General features: G+C 39.6%; 2 protein-coding genes across 2 annotated transcripts; both read right to left on the bottom strand.

Moving 5' to 3' along the window:
* Positions 1-765: 765 nt before the first annotated feature.
* LOC117324275 (GDP-D-glucose phosphorylase 1-like) lies at positions 766-24,881 on the bottom strand. The gene is made up of 11 exons (XM_033880057.1): positions 24,767-24,881; positions 21,620-21,703; positions 21,358-21,474; positions 20,137-20,370; positions 19,425-19,511; positions 15,265-15,323; positions 14,871-14,973; positions 14,578-14,678; positions 13,216-13,361; positions 12,673-12,738; positions 766-3,099 (listed from the first exon to the last, which is right to left on the bottom strand). The coding sequence occupies exons 1-11, from the start codon at positions 24,788-24,790 to the stop codon at positions 2,963-2,965; spliced, it is 1,158 nt and encodes a 385-aa protein (XP_033735948.1). The 5' UTR covers positions 24,791-24,881; the 3' UTR covers positions 766-2,962.
* Positions 11,344-12,499, bottom strand: LOC117324278. The gene is made up of 2 exons (XM_033880059.1): positions 11,719-12,499; positions 11,344-11,679 (listed from the first exon to the last, which is right to left on the bottom strand). Exons 1-2 carry the CDS (start codon positions 12,032-12,034, stop codon positions 11,597-11,599), a joined length of 399 nt encoding a protein of 132 aa, XP_033735950.1. The 5' UTR covers positions 12,035-12,499; the 3' UTR covers positions 11,344-11,596.
* Positions 24,882-26,324: the final 1,443 nt, after the last annotated feature.

The raw sequence follows: 26,324 nt of genomic DNA, 5'->3' as shown, positions 1-26,324 counted from the left end.
TGACTAAATTGGGTTCAAATCCATTCATAACTTTATGACTAGTAGCGATTTAAAGGAATTACCTCTATTTCGCCTATTGGGCCCCGCCCCTTTGGCCCCTCAGGTGTCAGAGTCACCATTTATGCAAAATCTGTTCCCCTTCCCCCAAGGATGTTTCTGACCAAATTGGGTTCAAATCCATTCATAACTTTATGACTAGTAGCGATTTAAAGGAATTACCTCTATTTCCCCTATTGGGCCCCGCCCTTTGGCCCCTCCGGGGTCAGAGTCACCATTTATGCAAAATCTGTTCCCCTTCCCCCAAGGATGTTTCTGACTAAATTGGGTTCAAATCCATTCATAACTTTATGACTAGTAGCGGTTTAAAGGAATTACCTCTATTTCCCCTATTGGGCCCCGCCCCTTTGGCCCCTCCGGGGTCAGAGTCACCATTTATGCAAAATCTGTTCCCCTTCCCCCAAGGATGTTTCTGACCAAATTGGGTTCAAATCCATTCATAACTTTATGACTAGTAGCGATTTAAAGGAATTACTTCTATTTCCCCTATTGGGCCCCGCCCCTTTGGCCCCTTGGGGGTCAGAGTCACCATTTATGCAAAATCTGTTCCCCTTCTGCCAAGGATGTTTCTGGCCAAATTTGGTCAAAATCCAATTAGAACTTTTTGACTAGTAGCGATTTGAAGCAAATGTTGACGGACGACGGACGGACGACGGACGCTGCGCCATGACATAAGCTCACCGGACCTTCGGTCCAGGTGAGCTAAAAAGCAAAAGAGATCTGCTGCAAACAGAAAGCAGATCCACACAAATATCAAACACTAACAATAACAAGGGACAATCACGAAGTGAACTGATGTTCCCCTTGGTAAACGTAACTTAATGTATACAGATAATGACAGACGGAGAACGTAATAATAACCAATGATAACTTAGAGTTTTATATACCACTGTTTCAAAGCAACATAGCAATCTCAAAGTGGTTCAAAAATTATTATCTGAGGGTATTGGGCCATTAACAACCAGCCAATGTCTGTCTCAACTCCCTAGGGAGCATACAGCTGGAGCAGCCATTTCAACATTAACAGCTTACGCACAACATTTCTTGCACTGCCCTACCATACATTCATTTACAGCTAACTGGAACACAACGGAGTAAAGCGTCCATACTGTGCAATACCAGAGTAAGTTTTAAAACATTAAAAGGGATATGAAAATATTATCTCTGTATTGTATTGCATGCATGTAAGCTGCATATTATGCATATAAACTATATGATGTACATTTATATCAAAAGACCAAAATATTTTAATTATTTCCCCCTTTGTTTACCTTCCCCCTAGGGCTACATCGGTACCATTTTTCATACATTGCCTAGTCCCCATTTAACCAGGAATCAATCCTCAATACTGGTAAGATTAAGTTAATGTACTATTATAGACTTTTGTCTCCTTGACTACAGCATTACCTGCCTAATCTGGCCTGTGTGATATGGATCCCTATCTTCATCCTACATTTGCTATATATCATTCCCGCTTTCTTTACTGTGAACTCTAAAATCCCCTTCATCCTTTTTATTGCAGCCATTTCACTTCATTTGTCAATTTAATAAGTTTTTTCATGCATATATACATGTAACTAACCCCAGGTTTGTTAATATTAATGAAAGTAAAGACTCGCATATTTACTAAAACATTTATATATCCAACACCATTTGTGACCAGAGCCATGTACATGCAATAAAATATTTGTTAGTCAACTTCTATTGTAGTATATAAATATAAATACAAATATATTAAGTATGAAAACTTTTAGTTTTAATTACAAGCTGCAACCTCTACAATAAACAAGGTTTTTATTTACTCGCTTATTCTTTTGAAATTTTGTTAAAATATTCATTACATACCTGTAGTAAGAAAAATAATAAATCAAATTTCAAATTGTAAGAAGGTAAACTCCGGCTACTTCTTACTAAATGTTATACTATTCATTTACAAATTAATTGGTGAGGCAAAAATCATGCCAATCTAAAAGATTATTATAAAAGAAATTAAAACATTTTCCCAGTTTAAAGAGAACTATTTGTTTAACAAATAACTGATGTGTTGATAAAACCATGTATCCACTTACCTACTTAAACTATACATTGTCATACAGGATCATAAACGAGATCCCATTTCTTTTGAGATTTAATGAAAAACAAGTGTTATTAGTAAAACTAAAAGATTCCACACTGTCAATAAAACTCAAGGATAATAGGAGATAATAAAAGTTTCATATAAACTAACAAAAAATATACACAACTTCTGTATATCACAATACAATATACCAGGAATGTACACAAACATTTATATACAGCATTGCCATGGTTGTACTAGTTGAATGACAATAAGAAACATTGCAAGAATAGTTTACATTACTTTTCCATGTTACCCGCTTAAAGGTGCTAAGTTTAGTGCTACAATCTGACTGGGTATATAATAATTTAATATTAAAATTAAACTGACTAGCTTCAGTACGTTAAAAACTGTCGTTCTTTGTATTATTAAAGATTTGTAATGGTCACACTTGGCAAGCAAACCAAATGTATTCCTTAAATATGTGTTGGTTTGCCATCAGACACGTATCTGTTTACGATAGTTGCTATTCTCTAAAAAGACACACATGTATCAGATTTGTAAGTAAAAATCCACGCAATATACTAAAAGATATAAGTAGCCAGGCACCGTCCTGACAACTGCTATGCATGCATGTTCACCCATCTACTCCTGTAGGACCAGGATTTAATAAAAACACCCATAGTTCTAGGAATAGTAAAACATACATATACAACATACACCAGATTACCAGTGGTGTAAGTTTCATCCAAAGGAGTAACTTGCCTGTCGAGATAGCTGTCTGGTTGGTGCCCAGTAACAATTAAACAGGCCCAATGTCATATGTAAATTGCTAGCTATAAGCTGTCATTAACTGGTGCCACTTTCGGGTGTGAAGAGCTTTACAACACTGTCCTTTATTGACTGGTATTCTGCCTCATCAAGCTGTGCCTCCCCAAGTGTGTTATTAATGGACTCCTCGGTTAGATCTTTGTACTGATCAACAACTGAAGCAGGAAACAAAATAGTACATTAGGGATACACTTACACCCCACACACACAGAATGGTACATCAGGGATACACTTACACCACACACACAGAATGGTACATCAGTGATACACTTACACCCCCACACAGAATGGTACATCAGGGATACACTTACACTTCACAGACAGAATGGTACATCATGAATACACTTACACCACACACACAGAATGGTACATCAGTGATACACTTACACCCCACACACAGAATGGTACATCAGGGATACACTTACACCACACAGACAGAATGGTACATCAGTGATACACTTACACCCCACACAGACAGAATGGTACATCAGTGATACACTTACACCACACACACAGAATGGTACATCAGGGATACACTTACACCACACAGACAGAATGGTACATCAGGGATACACTTACACCCCACACAGACAGAATGGTACATCAGTGATACACTTACACCCCACACACAGAATGGTACATCAGGGATACACTTACACCCCACACACAGAATGGTACATCAGTGATACACTTACACCACACACAGAATGGTACATAAGGGATACACTTACACCCCACAGACAGAATGGTACATCAGTGATACACTTACACCCCACACAGACAGAATGGTACATCAGTGATACACTTACACCCCACACAGACAGAATGGTACATCAGTGATACACTTACACCACACACACAGAATGGTACATCAGTGATACACTTACACCCCACACAGACAGAATGGTACATCAGGGATACACTTACACCCCACACACAGAATGGTACATCAGGGATACACTTACACCACACACACAGAATGGTACATCAGGGATACACTTACACCCCACACACAGAATGGTACATTAGGGATACACTTACACCACACACACAGAATGGTACATCAGTGATACACTTACACCACACACAGAATGGTACATCAGTGATACACTTACACCCCACAGACAGAATGGTACATCAGGGATACACTTACACCCCCCACACAGAATGGTACACCAGTGATACACTTACACCACACAGACAGAATGGTACATCAGGGATACACTTACACCCCACACACAGAATGGTACATCAGGGATACACTTACACCACACACACAGAATGGTACATCAGTGATACACTTACACCCCACACAGACAGAATGGTACATCAGGGATACACTTACACCACACACACAGAATGGTACATCAGTGATACACTTACACCACACAGACAGAATGGTACATCAGGGATACACTTACACCACACACACAGAATGGTATATCAGTGATACACTTACACCCCACACAGACAGAATGGTACATCAGGGATACACTTACACCACACAGACAGAATGGTACATCAGTGATACACTTACACCCCACACAGAATGGTACATAAGGGATACACTTACACCCCACACAGAATGGTACATCAGGGATACACTTACACCACACAGACAGAATGGTACATCAGTGATACACTTACACCCCACACAGACAGAATGGTACATCAGGGATACACTTACACCACACACAGAATGGTATATCAGTGATACACTTACACCCCACACAGACAGAATGGTACATCAGTGATACACTTACACCACACACAGACAGAATGGTACATCAGTGATACACTTACACCCCCCACACAGAATGGTACATCAGTGATACACTTACACCCCACAGACAGAATGGTACATTAGGGATACACTTACACCCCACACACAGAATGGTACATCAGGGATACACTTACACCCCACACACAGAATGGTACATCAGGGATACACTACTTACACCACACACAGAATGGTACACCAGTGATACACTTACACCCCACACACAGAATGGTACATCAGTGATACACTTACACCCCACACAGACAGAATGGTACATCAGTGATACACTTACACCCCACACAGAATGGTACATCAGGGATACACTTACACCACACACACAGAATGGTACATCAGTGATACACTTACACCCCACACAGAATGGTACATCAGGGATACACTTACACCCCACACAGACAGAATGGTACATTAGTGATACACTTACACCCCACACAGACAGAATGGTACATCAGTGATACACTTACACCCCACACACAGAATGGTACATCAGGGATACACTTACACCCCCCACACAGAATGGTACATCAGGGATACACTTACAACACACAGACAGAATGGTACATCAGTGATACACTTACACCCCACACACAGAATGGTACATCAGGGATACACTTACACCCCACACAGACAGAATGGTACATCAGGGATACACTTACACTCCAAACACAGAATGGTACATCAGTGATACACTTACACCCCACACACAGAATGGTACATCAGTGATACACTTACACCACACACACAGAATGGTACATCAGGGATACACTTACACCCCACACAGACAGAATGGTACATCAGGGATACACTTACACCACACACACAGAATGGTACATCAGGGATACACTTACACCATACACACAGAATGGTACATCAGGGATACACTTACACCCCACACAGACACAATTGTACATCAGGGATACACTTACACCCCACACACAGAATGGTACATCAGGGATACACTTACACCATACAGACAGAATGGTACATCAGGGATACACTTACACCCCACACACAGAATGGTACATCAGGGATACACTTACACCATACACACAGAATGGTACATCAGTGATACACTTACACCCCACACACAGAATGGTACATCAGGGATACACTTACACCCCACACACAGAATGGTACATCAGGGATACACTTACACCCCTCACACACAGAATGGTACATCAGGGATACACTTACACTATACAGACAGAATGGTACATCAGGGATACACTTACACCCCACACAGACAGAATGGTACATCAGGGATACACTTACACTCCAAACACAGAATGGTACATCAGTGATACACTTACACCCTACACACAGAATGGTACATCAGGGATACACTTACACCACACACAGAATGGTATATCAGTGATACACTTACACCCCACACACAGAATGGTACATCAGGGATACACTTACACCCCACACAGACAGAATGGTACATCAGGGATACACTTACACCCCACACAGACAGAATGGTACATCAGGGATACACTTACACCCCCCACACAGAATGGTACATCAGTGATACACTTACACCACACAGACAGAATGGTACATCAGGGATACACTTACACTCCAAACACAGAATGGTACATCAGTGATACACTTACACCCCACACACAGAATGGTACATCAGTGATACACTTACACCACACACACAGAATGGTACATCAGGGATACACTTACACCCCACACAGACAGAATGGTACATTCAGGGATACACTTACACAAAACCCCACCACACAGAATGGTACATTCAGGGATAACACTTACAACCATACACACAGAATGGTACAAATCAGGGATACACTTACAAAACCCCACACAGACACAATGGTAACATCAGGAATACACTTACAACCCCAGCACACAGAATGGTACAATCAGGGATACACTTACAATTACCAAAAATACAGACAGAATGTTACATCAGGTATACACTTACAACACCCCACACACAGAAGGGAAGCATCAGCGATTAACACTTACACCCACCACACAACACCGAATGGTACATCAGTGATACACTTACATCCCACACACAAGAATGGTTACATCAGGGATAACTTACCCTACCCCACACACATGAATGGTACATCAGGGATACACTTACAACACCCCCCACAGCACAGAATGGTACATCAGGGATAACACTTACACCATACAGACAGAATGGTACAATCAGGGATACACTTACAACCACAGACAGAATGGTACTTCGGGATACACTTACACCATACAGACAGAATGGTACATCAGGGATACACTTACACCCCACACAGACAGAATGGTACATCAGGGATACACTTACACTCCAAACACAGAATGGTACATCAGTGATACACTTACACCCCACACACAGAATGGTACATCAGGGATACACTTACACCCCACACACACAGAATGGTACATCAGGGATACACTTACACCACACACACAGAATGGTACATCAGGGATACACTTACACCCCACACAGACAGAATGGTACATCAGGGATACACTTACACCCCACACACAGAATGGTACATCAGGGATACACTTACACCATACACACAGAATGGTACATCAGGGATACACTTACACCACACACACAGAATGGTACATCAGTGATACACTTACACCACACACACAGAATGGTACATCAGGGATACACTTACACCCCACACACAGAATGGTACATCAGGGATACACTTACACCCCACACACACAGAATGGTACATCAGGGATACACTTACACCCATACACACAGAATGGTACATCAGGGATACACTTACACCACCACACAGACAGAATGGTACATCAGTGATACACTTACACCCCACACAGAATGGTACATAAGGGATACACTTACACCACACACAGAATGGTATATCAGTGATACACTTACACCCCACACACAGAATGGTACATCAGTGATACACTTACACCACACACACAGAATGGTACATCAGGGATACACTTACACCCCACCTACAGACAGAATGGTACATCAGGGATACACTTACACCCACACAGACAGAATGGTACATCAGGGATACACTTACACCATACACACAGAATGGTACATCAGGATACACTTACACCCTAACAGACACAGAATTGGTACATCAGTGATACACTTACACCCCACACACAGAATGGTACATCAGGGATACACTTACACCATACAGACAGAATGGTACATCAGGGATACACTTACACCCCACACACAGAATGGTACATCAGGGATACACTTACACCATACACACAGAATGGTACATCAGGGATACACTTACACCATACACACAGAATGGTACATCAGGGATACACTTACACCCCACACACAGACAATGGTACATCAGGGATACACTTACACCCCTCACACACAGAATGGTACATCAGGGATACACTTACACCTATACAGACAGAATGGTACATCAGGGATACACTTACACCCCACACAGACAGAATGGTACATCAGGGATACACTTACACCTCCAAACACAGAATGGTACATCAGTGATAACTTACACCCCTACACACAGAATGGTACATCAGGGATACACTTACACCCACACACAGAATGGTATATCAGTGATACACTTACACCCTCACACACAGAATGGTACATCAGGGATACACTTACACCCCACACAGACAGAATGGTACAATCAGGGATACACTTACACCCACACAGACAGAATGGTACATCAGGGATACACTTACACCCCCCACACAGAATGGTACATCAGTGATACACTTACACCACACAGACAGAATGGTACATCAGGGATACACTTACACTCCAAACACAGAATGGTACATCAGTGATACACTTACACCCCACACACAGAATGGTACATCAGTGATACACTTACACCACACACACACAGAATGGTACATCAGGGATACACTTACACCCCACACAGACAGAATGGTACATCAGGGATACACTTACACCCCACACACAGAATGGTACATCAGGGATACACTTACACCATACACACAGAATGGTACATCAGGGATACACTTACACCCCACACAGACACAATGGTACATCAGGGATACACTTACACCCCACACACAGAATGGTACATCAGGGATACACTTACACCATACAGACAGAATGGTACATCAGGGATACACTTACACCCCACACACAGAATGGTACATCAGCGATACACTTACACCACACACACAGAATGGTACATCAGTGATACACTTACATCCCACACACAGAATGGTACATCAGGGATACACTTACACCCCACACACAGAATGGTACATCAGGGATACACTTACACCCCCCACACACAGAATGGTACATCAGGGATACACTTACACCATACAGACAGAATGGTACATCAGGGATACACTTACACCCCACACAGACAGAATGGTACATCAGGGATACACTTACACTCCAAACACAGAATGGTACATCAGTGATACACTTACACCCCACACACAGAATGGTACATCAGGGATACACTTACACCACACACAGAATGGTACATCAGTGATACACTTACACCACACACACAGAATGGTACATCAGGGATACACTTACACCCCACACAGACAGAATGGTACATCAGGGATACACTTACACCCCACACACAGAATGGTACATCAGGGATACACTTACACCATACACACAGAATGGTACATCAGGGATACACTTACACCACACACACAGAATGGTACATCAGTGATACACTTACACCACACACACAGAATGGTACATCAGGGATACACTTACACCCCACACACAGAATGGTACATCAGGGATACACTTACACCCCACACACACAGAATGGTACATCAGGGATACACTTACACCATACAGACAGAATGGTACATCAGGGATACACTTACACCACACAGACAGAATGGTACATCAGTGATACACTTACACCCCACACAGAATGGTACATAAGGGATACACTTACACCCCACACAGAATGGTACATCAGGGATACACTTACACCACACAGACAGAATGGTACATCAGTGATACACTTACACCACACAGACAGAATGGTACACCAGGGATACACTTACACTCCAAACACAGAATGGTACATCAGTGATACACTTACACCACACAGACAGAATGGTACATCAGGGATACACTTACACTCCACAACACAGAATGGTACATCAGTGATACACTTACACCCCACACACAGAATGGTACATCAGTGATACACTTACACCACACACACAGAATGGTACATCAGGGATACACTTACACCCCACACAGACAGAATGGTACATCAGGGATACACTTACACCCCACACACAGAATGGTACATCAGGGATACACTTACACCACACACAGAATGGTATATCAGTGATACACTTACACCCCACACACAGAATGGTACATCAGGGATACACTTACACCCCACACAGACAGAATGGTACATCAGGGATACACTTACACCCCACACAGACAGAATGGTACATCAGGGATACACTTACACCCCCACACAGAATGGTACATCAGTGATACACTTACACCACACAGACAGAATGGTACATCAGTGATACACTTACACCCCACACACAGAATGGTACATCAGGGATACACTTACACCCCACACAGAATGGTACATCAGGGATACACTTACCCCATACACACAGAATGGTACATCAGGGATACACTTACACCATCACAACAGAATGGTACACTCAGGATACACTAACCCCACACACAGAATGGTACATCAGGGATTACACTTACACCACACACACAGAATGGTACATCAGGGATACACTACACCCCCACACACAGAATGGTACATCAGTGATACACTTACACCCCACAGCACAGAATGGTACATCAGGGATACACTTACACCCACACACACAGATGGTACATCAGGGATACACTTACACCCATACACACAGAATGGTACATCAGGATAACACTTACCCCCACACAGACGAATGGTACATCAGGGATACACTTAACACCACACACAGAATGGTACATCAGTGATACACTTACATCCCCACACACAGAATGGTACATCAGGGATACACTTACCACCCCACACAACAGAATGGTAATTCAGGGATACCACTTTACACCCCACACACGAGAATGTATATCAGTGATACACTTAACCCCACACACAGAATGGTACATCAGGGATACACTTACACCCCACACAGACAGAATGGTACATCAGGGATACACTTACACCCCACACAGACAGAATGGTACATCAGGGATACACTTACACCCCCACACAGAATGGTACATCAGTGATACACTTACACCACACAGACAGAATGGTACATCAGTGATACACTTACACCCCACACACAGAATGGTACATCAGGGATACACTTACACCCCACACACAGAATGGTACATCAGGGATACACTTACACCATACAGACAGAATGGTACATCAGGGATACACTTACAGCCCACAGACAGAATGGTACATTAGGGATACACTTACACCCCACACACATAATGGTACATCAGGGATACACTTACACCCCACACACAGAATGGTACATTAGGGATACACTTACACCACACACACATAATGGTACATCAGGGATACACTAACACCACACAGACAGAATGGTACATCAGGGATACACTTACACCCCACACACAGAATGGTACATTAGGTTTCGCAGAGAGCCACATCCATACCTTGCAAACACAAAGTGAACAAAAGTCACATATGTTCTTTTACTCTGATGGACAAAAGGGAAATCAAGGAGCTAATCTGTATTTGTAAAGTTTGCCCATGTTTGATAGCTGTTGCTGTGTGTTTTGCCCATGTTTCAGTAAGAGTGGTTGCAGCTAGGTTTTGGCTTGGTGAGTTTTGCAGGATTGTCTATACAGTGTTTGTGAGCCATTCCTTTGCTTGTGAGGTTTGCCAGTATCTGAGAGAGGCTTTGTTTGTTTGCGTTGTCTTACCTTTGTCTGAGAAGGGTTTCATTTGTTTGTGAGACTTACCTTTGTCTGAGAAGGGTTTCATTTGTTTGTGAGACTTACCTATGTCTGAGAGGACTTTCCGTTGTTTGTGAGGTTTGCCCATATCTGAGAGGACTTTCCGTTGTTTGTGAGGTTTGCCCATATCTGAGAGGACATTCCGTTGTTTGTGAGGTTTGCCCATATCTGAGAGGACTTTCCGTTGTTTGTGAGGTTTGCCCATATCTGAGAGGACTTTCCGTTGTTTGTGAGGTTTGCCCATATCTGAGAGGACTTTCCGTTGTTTGTGAGGTTTGCCCATTTCTGAGAGGACTTTCCGTTGTTTGTGAGGTTTGCCCATATCTGAGAGGACTTTCCGTTATTTGTGAGGTTTGCCCATATCTGAGAAAGGCTTCCATTGTATGTAGGGGTTTACCCATGTCCTTTATTTTTGAGGTTTGTTGATGTTTAAGAGGACTTTCCATTGTTTGTGAGAGGTTTTCCAATGTCCTACTGTGTTTTCCTTTGTTTATGAGGTTTTCCAATGTCATACTGTGTTTTCCTATGTTTGTGAGGTTTTCCAATGTCCTACTGTGTTTTCCTATGTTTGTGAGAGGTTTTCCAATGTCCTACTGTGTTTTCCTATGTTTGTGAGGTTTTCCAATGTCCTACTGTGTTTTCCTATGTTTGTGAGGTTTTCCAATGTCCTACTGTGTTTTCCTATGTTTGTGAGGTTTTCCAATGTCCTACTGTGTTTTCCTATGTTTGTGAGAGGTTTTCCAATGTCCTACTGTGTTTTGTTTGTGAGGTTTTCCAATGTCCTACTGTACATGTGTTTTGTTTGTGAGGTTTTCCAATGTCCTACTGTGTTTTCCTATGTTTGTGAGGTTTTCCAATGTCCTACTGTGTTTTCCTATGTTTGTGAGGTTTTCCAATGTCCTACTGTGTTTTCCTATGTTTGTGAGAGGTTTTTATGTGTCTGGTGTTCGACATACATACTTTTGATTGGCAGGTGCCCTGCTAGCTCCACCACTGCCACATTAAAACAGGCCTCTACTTTCACACCTGAGAAAAAGTAAAATAATATTTATAAAAGGACATTCATGTCACTAAGACAGGTTTGCCTATGTATATAAAGGTCACTAAGATAGGTTTGACTATGTATATAAAGGTCACTATGACAGGTTTGACTATGTATATAAAGGTCACTAAGACAGGTTTGACTATGTATATAAAGGTCACTAAGACAGGTTTGACTATGCATATAGCAGATAATACATATATGTCATAATATCTCAGATAGAACTTTGGCAATCACTTATATAATTAACTGTGGTAATTTCCTGTGAATCAACATAAATTCTGCACAAAAACATCTGATTGTACAGTAATAACAGTTCCTTACTACACAATACTGTAATCACAAGACATGTTACATGTATTGCAATAATTTTCATATCTATTAAGACATTTTGAGTCGTATGAGAGTGTAACTTTTGTTGTAAGCAAAAAGGAAAAACTTCGACGTGTGAGTTTGCATACCTATAAACTTTTTCCTGGGCCACAGAAATAGCCTGAGGGTCCTTTTCCGACTAGTCCTGTCCTCCCCAAATACGGTACCACGGGTAATAAACAAGTTGTGTGCTACCTCAGACTTCTGTAGATAATCTGCCACCAGATATATTGCACTGAAATAAATGTGTATGTGATTAGGAATATATGTGAAAGGCTCATAGGTCTGGCTGTTCATCTGAAAATAAAGAGTTGTAATAAATTACAAATAAACAATATTTTTTATGTAATAATAATGCATTTCCATCCCTTTATCCAAATGTCATACGACTAGTTTAACCATAAAAATAACAGTAAAATTGGCAAAATGTTTCTTATACATAGTTAAAGAAACCTGTGGCCATTAATTGATACAATACTACATAAAACCTAACAGGTGTGCCTACTTTACTATACCTTGATGGGTACATTTATTTAATAAAGTCCACGTAAAGGCTGCATCATTACTTCACTGATATAAATATGCCAATACAATCATATTAAGTCTTTTACTCAAGCAGTCTATTTCTGAATCAAGATTTAGATTTTTTTTTGATTTTTTTTTTTTTTTCTTGAATCCAGATTTCACATGCGTGTTTATTAGATCAAGTACAGTACCTGTACTACTTTTCATTATTGCCTACATACACTATACAGTAAACTTTGACCTTTATATACAGACATACCTGGTTGCACAAAAAATGTCCTTTTCATGATTTATATTCACTTTATTCATATAACAATTGTAAAACAAGTAATATCAACTTTTACTTATCACTCTGGTTGGCCCAGATGAAGAGTGTGAGGGGGTGTTGCTATGGGGGAAATAAGAACAACCAGGGGAAAACCTACCTGTTGGGCAGGTAACCTCCATACCTTTACATGGAATACACGAAGGCCTTGGTGAAAACCTACCTGTTGGGCAGGTAACCTCCATACCTTTACATGGAATACACGAAGGCCTTGGTGAAAGCATCATCGGATACCCACAGTTGATTGCACTGTACTACACTATGCTACACTTATCATTAGTGTAATGGTAGTAAATTGCTATCAAATGTGTATTGTAGTGTAGTACAATCAGCTGTGGGTATCCCACAATGAGGTGAAAGGGGAGTGTGTTTCCACAGTGCCATCTGACCCTCATATAACCAATACATTTAATACACCAGGTGTATACAGACAACTTGTGTTTACTTGAAATACCAATGACCTTCACATGTACGCATTCATCTTTTCATATTTATCTATAAAACATAGCCATTGATTCAGTCTAAATCATGGGTATTTGTGTGAATGTGTGGCTGAGTGTTAAATAAAATCAATTTTCAGTACACATGTGGAAATACCAACCTGGAGATTTCCTGTATTGTTGATCCGTGTAATTGGAACACAAATCCCTTGGTTGGCATCACCTCTAACTCATACAGGATTCCCTTTAGGTGTTTCACAGGCTGTCAGAATAAAGACACATAACAAGTATTTCTTACCATTACTAGTATGAAGATTTACGTAATAAAAGACCAGAAGGCTCTGTTTTAATTCCACCTGGCATGAATTGTAATACACAATGTATAAATTAAGTATCATATATATAATAAATATGATGTACAAAACATGGCAACATAACATAACCAATGACTTACACAAGATTCCACAAACAGTTCATGCTCCAGATAATATGCGTGGAAGTGTTGATGATTGACGGATGCTAATGCACAAAGACTGTTGAACCCCAAACGGAAACCCCTGGAGAAAATAGAATATTACTGAATCAAGTTACTATACCATGGTAAGAATTCCATCAAACCAAACAAACATGATTATTAATTTAGATGCTAAATAGTTACTACAGATAAATAATCATTTTGTTAATGTCTGTTATAAACTTTTATATTACTGACCAGTGCTCATAGGTACTGGTTTCTACTGACCAAACTGACCAGTATTGATATGTGGTGACCAGCCAGACTGGTACTTCTCTCTACTGACCAAACTGACAAGTGCTGATCTTTACTGACCACAGTGACCGGTACTTACTGATGTGCACTAAGGAGCATTGTCTCTATAGCCAGTTGTATAGCACTCTCTGTCAACATCTGAAGGATGAAATACATCAAAATCAAATTATAACAAAAACTGTCATAGTTTTATGTGATCAGTCTACCTATCATGTGGGGATCCAGTGGCCTTAGGTTTTATATCTGACCTTATAAATCTAATGCATCAAATATAGTTTAGAGCTATTCAAGTAATGTGGGTCCAGTGACTTCATAATATGACATATGTATATGGTAAATTTTATCTTATAGCTATTTTTGACATGTTCACATTATCATCAATTGTCCTTATTATTTTTGGTCATGTATATTTATTACATCATTTATGTTATACGGGAAAAGATGGAATATAAGTTTTATATTTGTGTCTAATCCCATTTGTGTTTTGACAAATAAGATACGTTTAAATCAAATCAGTAAAATATCTACCTAACGGGAGGACTCTCAAACTGGGACCACCTACAGAAGTAACTTAAATCAGTACTATGTGATACATTTTCTCCAGCACCAACTTTACATAGAATTTTATTATTTCTGGAATCCTCTGTACAGTAGGATGGATACTAACATAGCCCTCGCCATCTCAAAGTGATGAGACTAACATAGCCCTAGCCATCTCAATGTGATGAGACTAACACAGATTAGCCATCTCAATGTGATGTGACTAACATAGACTAGCCATCTCAATGTGATGAGACTAACATAGACTAGCCATCTCAATGTGATGAGCCTAACATAGACTAGCCATCTCAATGTGATGAGACTAACATAGACTAGCCATCTCAATGTGATGAGACTAACACAGACTAGCCATCTCAATGTGATGAGACCAACATAGACTAGCCTTCTCAATGTGATGAGACTAACATAGACTAGCCATCTCAATGTGATGAGACTAACATAGACTAGCCATCTCAATGTGATGAGACTAACATAGACTAGTCATCTCAATGTGATGAGACTAACATACACTAGCCATCTCAATGTGATGAGACTAACATAGACTAGCCATCTCAATGTGATGAGACTAACATAGACTAGCCATCTCAATGTGATGAGACTAACATAGCCCTAGCCATCTCAATGTGATGAGACTAACATAGACTAGCCATATCAATGTGATGAGACTAACACAGCCCTAGCCATCTCAATGTGATGAGACTAACATAGACTAGCCATCTCAATGTGATGAGACTAACATAGACTAGCCATCTCAATGTGATGAGACTAACACAGACTAGCCATCTCAATGTGATGAGACTAACACAGACTAGCCATCTCAATGTGATGAGACTAACATAGCCCTAGCTATCTCAATGTGATGAGACTAACATAGCCCTAGCTATCTCAATGTGATGAGACTAACACAGCCCTAGCCATCTCAATGTGATGAGACTAACATAGACTAGCCATCTCAATGTGATGAGACTAACATAGACTAGCCATCTCAATGTGATGAGACTAACATAGACTAGCCATCTCAATGTGATGAGACTAACATAGACTAGCCATCTCAATGTGATGAGACTAGCCATCTCAATGTGATGAGACTAACATAGACTAGCCATCTCAATGTGATGAGACTAACACAGACTAGCCATCTCAATGTGATGAGACTAACACAGACTAGCCATCTCAATGTGATGAGACTAACATAGCCCTAGCCATCTCAATGTGATGAGACTAACATAGACTAGCCATCTCAATGTGATGAGACTAACACAGACTAGCCATCTCAATGTGATGAGACTAACATTGCCCTAGCCATCTCAATGTGATGAGACTAGCCATCTCAATGTGATGAGACTAACATAGCCCTAGCCATCTCAATGTGATGAGACTAACATAGACTAGCCATCTCAATGTGATGAGACTAACACAGCCCTAACCATCTCAATGTGATGAGACTAACATAGACTAGCCATCTCAATGTGATGAGACTAACATAGACTAGCCATCTCAATGTGATGAGACTAACACTGCTCTAGCTATCTCAATGTGATGAGACTAACACTGCCCTAGCCATCTCAATGTGATAAGACTAACACTGCCCTAGCTATCTCAATGTGATGAGACTAACATAGACTAGCCATCTCAATGTGATGAGACTAACATAGACTAGCCATCTCAATGTGATGAGACTAACATAGACTAGCCATCTCAATGTGATGAGACTAACATAGACTAGCCATCTCAATGTGATTTGACTAACATAGACTAGCCATCTCAATGTGATGAGACTAACCATCTCAATGTGATGAGACTAACATAGACTAGCCATCTCAATGTGATGAGACTAACCATCTCAATGTGATGAGACTAACACTGCCCTAGCCATCTCAATGTGATGAGACTAACATAGACTAGCCATCTCAATGTGATGAGACTAACATAGACTAGCCATCTCAATGTGATGAGACTAGCCATCTCAATGTGATGAGACTAACATAGACTAGCCATCTCAATGTGATGAGACTAACATAGACTAGCCATCTCAATGTGATGAGACTAGCCATCTCAATGTGATGAGACTAACACTGCCCTAGCCATCTCAATGTGATGAGACTAACATAGACTAGCCATCTCAATGTGATGAGACTAACATAGACTAGCCATCTCAATGTGATGAGACTAGCCATCTCAATGTGATGAGACCAACATAGACTAGCCATCTCAATGTGATGAGACTAACATAGACTAACCATCTCAATGTGATGAGACTAACATAGACTAGCCATCTCAATGTGATGAGACTAACCATCTCAATGTGATGAGACTAACATAGACTAGCCATCTCAATGTGATGAGACTAACACAGACTAGCCATCTCAATGTGATGAGACTAACACAGACTAGCCATCTCAATGTGATGAGACTAACACTGCCCTAGCTATCTCAATGTGATGAGACTAACATAGACTAGCCATCTCAATGTGATGAGACTAACATAGACTAGCCATCTCAATGTGATGAGACTAACACAGACTAGCCATCTCAATGTGATGAGACTAACATAGCCCTAGCTATCTCAATGTGATGAGACTAACATAGACTAGCCATCTCAATGTGATGAGACTAACATAGACTAGCCATCTCAATGTGATGAGACTAACATAGACTAGCCATCTCAATGTGATGAGACTAGCCATCTCAATGTGATGAGACTAACATAGACTAGCCATCTCAATGTGATGAGACTAACATTGCCCTAGCCATCTCAATGTGATGAGACTAACATAGCCCTAGCCATCTCAATGTGATGAGACTAACATAGACTAGCCATCTCAATGTGATGAGACTAACACAGCCCTAGCCATCTCAATGTGATGAGACTAACATAGACTAGCCATCTCAATGTGATGTGACTAACATAGACTAGCCATCTCAATGTGATGAGACTAACATAGCCCTCACTATATCAATGTGATGTGACTAACATAGACTAGCCATCTCAATGTGATGAGACTAATATAGACTAGCCATCTCAATGTGATGAGACTAACACAGCCCTCGCCATCTCAATGTGATGAGACTAGCCATCTCAATGTGATGAGACTAACATAGACTAGCCATCTCAATGTGATGAGACTAACATAGACTAGCCATCTCAATGTGATGAGACTAACATATTTTCCTAAATCTGTGATGACAGACTATATACTGAAGTAGCCTAAAAGATATCATTTATTGTGATAATATGGTTGCTTGTGTATGATGGGAAAAAAATTCTTACAACATCATATAAAATATGCTGGGCGACATATCTGATGTTTTACTCTCTGTGGTGCTGTTGCTTCCTGTTTAGATGTGGTTGTAGGTCATGATAATACCATAAAGTGAGATAATAAATCTGTAACATTCCACTATAAACAGCTACAATTTCAAATAAGTTTGTAATTAATGTGATTAAATTATTAGTTTAATTCTTGATGCTGAAAATCAAGAACTACCGTAACATTATCTGCTTGCTCCATACAAATACATACATACAAATATATATTATTGTAGTAAGTTATTGCTATCTAATCAGCATCCTTACATTCAGACACCTCAAATATTCTTTTGATTCAGTAACTTTAATTAATTGAAGTATCTAGCTTGTCATTAACTCCTATAAATCTACAATCATTGTTTAGTTACCTGAGGTCGGAAGGAGTAGACATCTGGTACTACCAGGACATGGCCATACTCCAAGGGGCTGATGTTTATTATAACCAGGTTCTGAGGCTAAAAAAGACAAGATTAATAGAATCTATCATGGGTCTGTTCCATGGACAGAGATATCTCAACCCGAGTGTAAGAGTTTGGCCAGTCAGCACGAGGCTTGCAGAGTGTGGCCAGCCAAACTCTTACACGAGGGTCGAGATATCCTTGTTCGCGGAACAGACCCATGATTATTTTTCTCACATACTTGCAACCAAACGTAAGTTTTTAAGGAAGTTTTTCATCACGCCATCTTCAATGCTCCTTGGAATATGTGCGTCAAAATTGATGACGTCATCATTTACAACTTGGTTACTCAACGTAAAATGATGATGTTAAGTTATTGTGAGCAGCATCATATAGCGCGTGCCGACTGTCTTTACCCACCCTGTGTAAGATCGATTTATCTTTTCCCTAGCAACCGCCGGATAACCCTGTGAAGTATGAGAAACAAATATCTTTATCTATAAACCAATGGCTGTTAAACATAAGTTCATAATTCAATAATATGGCCTGTATCTATTATAAGATATACATGTAATATCTATATCTCTCTATTCCTTTGGGTACCTTTACACAATGCCCCATTGTCCTGTTCCTAACAGTTTACCTTTAGTACCATCACATAATGTTCAGTACATGTACCAACCTTCAAATCTTGTGTACACAATTCTTTCCCTGATTCGTTGTCCTCATCATTTATACCATTACACATTGCCACCTCCCCACTGGATGTATCAGGACCTGATGTCTTCCTATCCAACAGGAACAACACTTCACCAGTCTTTATACGGGAAAAATTGAAAATGTTTTGGTCGAATGGCTGATTCACTGCCATGATTGCCTGGGGTTTCCTTCTCTCCGTGGCTCTTTTTACATTAAGCTACAAATAATCACATAAGGGGAGAATGAAATAAATTTAAACAACAACAACATGAAGAGATAATATATATACATGTATTCTCAGACTGTTAATATGTTAAACAAGTACATCACTCTTTAGTTCTAATCAAAGGGGAATAACTATGCTCTGATAAACTAAAAATATTACAATTTAACAGCTTGTTTCTCTAATAACCTTTACCCTATTGGTGATACAGCAGGATACAGGAGGCTTTACTACACTGGTACCCAAGTCACCCTAAAAGTTCTGCCAAAGTAGCCAAAGTGATTCTTTCTAATTACTGCTTCTAAAATATATCTAATCAACACACAGTTCATTAGTAGAAACCTTCCAAATTCCTAACACACGATACTGTCACAGAGCTCATCACCCAAACATGTGTCTACCCTCCCACTAGACTAGCTTGTCACAGTCAGCTTTCAATGAAATAAAAATCAGAATATGATTGTATAAATCAGAAAAGAAAAGAATAAACCTCAAAAAGCATTATTTTGGAACATATTACATTGTATGAACTCTAAGTTTTTATTAAAACATGCTAATAATATCTTTTGTACAATCCACTGATAGGCTGGAGAAAAATATCTGTGGTAAAGGTGTTGCAGAGATATCTCAACCATCAAGTATTCTTGGGATGTCTAATGGCTGGCTGGAATCAAAACATCCAGTTAGACTTATTTAATTTGGTAGAACACCTATTAGGTTGATATTTCTGTGTCATATCTTCTGAGTGGCAGAGATTGCAATATATTAGTCACCAGTACCATCCAAAGTCCAGGTGATAAGTATACAATATATTAGTAACCAGTACCATCCTAAGTCACGGTGATAAGTATATATAAGTATACAATATATAAGTCACCAGTACCATCCTAAGTCACGGTGATAAGTATATATAAGTATACAATATATTAGTCACCAGTACCATCCTAAGTCACAGTGATAAGTATAAAGTAGTATCATCACCTGTGCTACATATTTTTTCTCCCCGGGAATGATTTTGGTTTCCACTTTATCAAGGTGATATCTGAAGTGTCCATCCTTCATAGACTCATCCCATTTTCCTCTCAGCAGTTTGTCAAACTGGAAAAACAACACACAGTTTGATGATATTTTATATAAGACAAAATATACAAATAACAGCAAGGTAAAGATGAGTACAAAAATAGTACATATGTTTTATGATGATAATTTTTTTTTAAATGACAACTATTCTGTGGTTACTCACCTCACTGAGATCATACTCCTTGTCATCCCAATGTTTAGTCTCTGTGGTCAAATTCCCATCACTGTAATGGAAGGACTCTACATCCTAACAACAGAAGTAAAATTATTAACACTTCATAACTACATGTTATATGGCTAGTTACCAATAAAAAATATATATACGCTGTGTAAATTGTGGTCTGGTATTTGTAGAGAAACACTTTAACCTAATCAGAATGAGCATATATACAAATTTATGAAAGTCAAAGATAAAAAAAAAATAGGAACTGTTATGAACTAGAATGACCAAACATAGACAAAGAATACTTAATTTTAATTACGGACCATTTCAGATTTTTACCTGGTAGTAGATCTAGACATATACATGAATGCACTAATGGCAAATTTGGAATATTTCCCATTTTCCCCATTTAAACAGTACTGTGTCGGTTTGATTATTTGATATATATTATGTCTATATCAGTATGTATATATACAAAGACCATCTCAACATCAGTATGTGTATCATACATGCTTACTTTGCACTAAATTGTATTTGTTACCATGTTTTCTATTTATCATGAGTAACATAGCTTCTTAAATAAAATTATTTAATTTCATCGATTTTTAATACAGCCACAGAAGCTACATTGCTAGTGTACCTGTTTCACCTTAAAACTCTAGGATGGTGAGTTTGACTCCGACTAGTATTTGTTTTTTAATTTTCAAACTACATAGCTATAGGTTTGTCCACCTGAAGTAGTAATATTCCCTTTAAAGTGTAGCCTAGGGGAATGTGACTTCTGAGGGTAGACAAACCTTCATATCACCCTATCAAAAAGGCCATAAATTGTTTATTAAACCAAAAAGAAAAAAAACAAATATAAGTCAAGTTCAATCAACAAATTAAATATACTTTTTAATCTGATCACATTGTTTTTACAGGTTCATTAAATTTAAAATTTTGAAAGCTTTTCATGGAACCAACCTTAAGGTTTTTACAAAACCTAACTGACAAGATGGACTACTCTTGTGAGGATCAGAGAGAGTGTTGCTATGGGGACATGTACATGTGCTCCAGGGAAATATGATGTTTTATTTCCCCGGCTCACGTGGCTCAGGGAAATATGATGTTTTATTTCCCCGGCTCACGTGGCTCAGGGAAATATGATGTTTTATTTCCCCGGCTCACGTGGCTCAGGGAAATATGATGTTTTATTTCCCCGGCTCACGTGGCTCAGGGAAATATGATGTTTTATTTCCCCGGCTCACGTGGCTCAGGGAAATATGATGTTTTATTTCCCCGGCTCACGTGGCTCAGGGAAATATGATGTTTTATTTCCCCGCTATGTGATGCGTTTGGGCTTATAATCACAAGCACTGTTATAAACATGAGGTATAATAATATTATTCATTTTTTGTGACAATAATGTAATAAATGTTTATTCCATTGCTATGGAAGTGACGTCATAACATATGACGTCACAATACTTGTCTTTGAATAAAACAGTCTGAAGAATAGCCAAGATGCAACGAAAGCGACAAAGACGTACGTGTTGTGGAGTTTTACTTTTTATGTAATAATTTACTTCGTCCATAGGGATCGATCATACTTAACAATTTTATTCAATAAAGTATGTAACAGTTTGTAAGTTTGGCAATTTATTGGTTTTAATTATGTTTAATAATAATGTTTAATACCCCAGGTACGCGCGCTCGCTGTTTTCGTCAACGTTTTCGCAGTGCGCGCGGACTTGTGTACGACTGTGCTGTTTACCTGTGTACGTTACCTGTCTTACATGTTGTGAATTGTTATGTAAATGTGGTGTTGGAATGTTTCTTTATATGGTCATGTCCAGTGTCGTCTCGTTTTGGGTTTTGGCGGTCAATTTTAGTGTCTTTGTCTTGTATAGTTTTATCAGGCGTAGAGCCGCCAAGGTGGAAGGGTGTGTGTTTGAGTTGGTCTGTTTAAGAATACCAACCAGCACTGCGGGACGAGAGTTTCTTATGAAATATCTGACACCCCAAACCCATTGTCGGGTATATATGTGCGTGTTATTATGTAAAATTTATGGATATGCATCATCGATGGAATTATACTTACCATAGATATATAAGAGAATATTTTATTTGTGTAAATTATTCTATAGGCTAAGTACATGTACGCCAAATGGCGGGAAAAGATAAATAATTAAAGTTTATAAGTTTCACCGTGTAACATGTCCATAATACTTATAACGGTGATGTATATATGTAGTAGGAGTGGAAAAATGCACGGCCAGACCGCAGTTCAAACCCGGGACCTCCAAACACTAGCCGGATGCTATACGTAGACCAACTGATCGCGTTACCTGCAGGTCGCCGATGATCGACCAGGTGCAGTTCTGCTACACTCTTCCCTCTCCCTTTTTAAGTCTTCGATCCCGAAGACTTCACAACTCACAACCCAGGTTCGGGTATCCCCTTGTCAAGTATTCACCTCACATGAAACAAGGTTTGGTCATGGCACCAAATGTAGTAGGGAGTGGGAAAATGCACTGCAGGGTTCGAACCCAGGACTTCCGAACACTAGCAGGATGCTCTACCGATTGAGCTACCTGGTCGCCGATGATCGACCCGGCCCAGTTCTGCTACATGTATATATTGTTTTATTATTTGTATTGTAACGTTAGGGTTATTTTATATATATAATAATTATAAAAACATGGAACATTCAACAACTCTGCTTGGATGATTTTGTTCAAATTTATAAACTTGTACAATAATATATTCTATCTAAAACCTGTTAAATAGATAAATTTATCCCACATACATATAAACGATCTACCTAGATTACTGATATTGGACTCAAATATTTATTTTATTTTTATTTTACTCATCAATATAAAAATTAGCTCCTGTGGTCTCATCCCAGGCAGCAGTTCACCTGTTCATTAGCCACACCTACAAAGATGTTAACTGATCTGAGGATTACACGGCGCGAGACTTACGAAAAGCACCTGTTTGATGGCGTCATAATTAATTAGGCCCGCTGATCGCGATCGGGTCGCGCTGATCAACGGAACTCCTGTGAGGAGAATTTATACATTACGTAACGTTAATCAAAAGACCAGATAAATCGTAGAATTTTACTGAAAATGAAATGGTGTTCATTAAAGTGTTAATGTACCTGGAAAGCGCCCGTGGTTTGCATAGTTTTACAGACAGATAACAAAGTCCACGTGTATATTCCTGTCTTGACAGTCGGTAAGGATATTATCCGTTATGGAAACTACACGCCGGAAATAGATCGTAATCAAATAATGTCTAATATGAAAATTGAAATCGGATACGTAGAAAATCCGGAAATAGTAGGATTTTATTAATAGTCAAATTATTTTTGTTATAAACGTGTATACAATAACAAATATCGGGACAGCATTTTGTTCAAGTTGAAACAGCAGTCTGTCAGCACGAACAGCAATGTAAAGAAAGTCTATTCAAAGTTCCTTCGTACTCATAATTGGCACTATACTGTAACGTTATATCTGGTAATTAACACCCAGAGCTAAAATTATTCTCGATATGTACTACACCGAGGCTAATTTAACCCTGGATGTTAATTAAGCAGTTGTAGCACATATCGAGAATGATTTTAACTGTGGGTGTTAAAATCGGGACTCGAACTCGTGTCCTCCGAACCCAAGACAAAAGTGACCCTTGCTCAAAGGCGTTCAGCCCAGCCCAGTTCCGCGCGTTACATTCCTCCTTCCTTCAACAAAGTCTTGTTACTTGTCCTCGAGCTCTTCTGTTTGGCTAGGAAGGTAAGCCATTTGGTTGTCTTCTCTATTCGTTTAAAGTTCGGATTATTCAACAGAGAAGCAGTTGGGCCGGAATTTGATGGTTAGTCCTTTCCAGTGTTCATTAATTTTGGATTTGAAGGAATTTAATGTTTCGGCACACACAACTTCATTTGGTAAGGTATTCCAGCTTATTTCCTAACCGTTCTGCAATACTTCTTCTGAAGCTTCTTACTGTTCCTTCTGGTATTGTTGTTATTATTGGTGGAAATAGTTTATCCGTGTTACAAGTATTTACTGGGTATGTTGTTCATAATTCGATAGACGTCCACCATGTCAGCCCACAAGCGTCAGTACAATCATTGTTGGTATTAAGGCTTGTCCTTGATTGATTTAATTTACTTGCTCTCCTTTGAACGTTTTCTAGAGTAGCACTAGTAATAGATACATAATGGATACGAGTGATGTATCGGATATATCACACGAGTGCGTAGCACGAGTGTGATATATCCGATACGTCACGAGTACCCATTTTGTATCTGTTTTATCCAATGGCAGCCGAGGTTTTGTCACCCACGTGTCTAGGGGTGGAGCTATAAAATTGATCAGAACCTGTCACTGTGATATGTTTCCCGCCAATTTCTGACACGTTTTGTTTTCTGTCACAGTAGCGCATTCATTTCTAGTGAGACTGTCAACCATGACGGATCAGGTACTGATCACTGATGTCGATGTGTTCACTGACCTCGACGATATAACATTATCACAGGCCGTAGACAAGTATGAGTATGAACTTGAAGGTCTGTGATATACTCAAACCATATATAATATATATAACTCAACACCAAAATACTTTTTGGAAGTAGCCTGCCCGAGAGACTTGATGGACCGACTTTTATTTGCAGCATATTTGGTAATAATACAGTGTCAATACAACATTGTCTACTC

The sequence above is a fragment of the Pecten maximus genome, chromosome 3 (genome assembly GCF_902652985.1).
Source record: "Pecten maximus chromosome 3, xPecMax1.1, whole genome shotgun sequence".
Classification (NCBI taxonomy): domain Eukaryota; kingdom Metazoa; phylum Mollusca; class Bivalvia; order Pectinida; family Pectinidae; genus Pecten; species Pecten maximus.
This window is presented reverse-complemented; position numbering and strand designations above follow the sequence as displayed.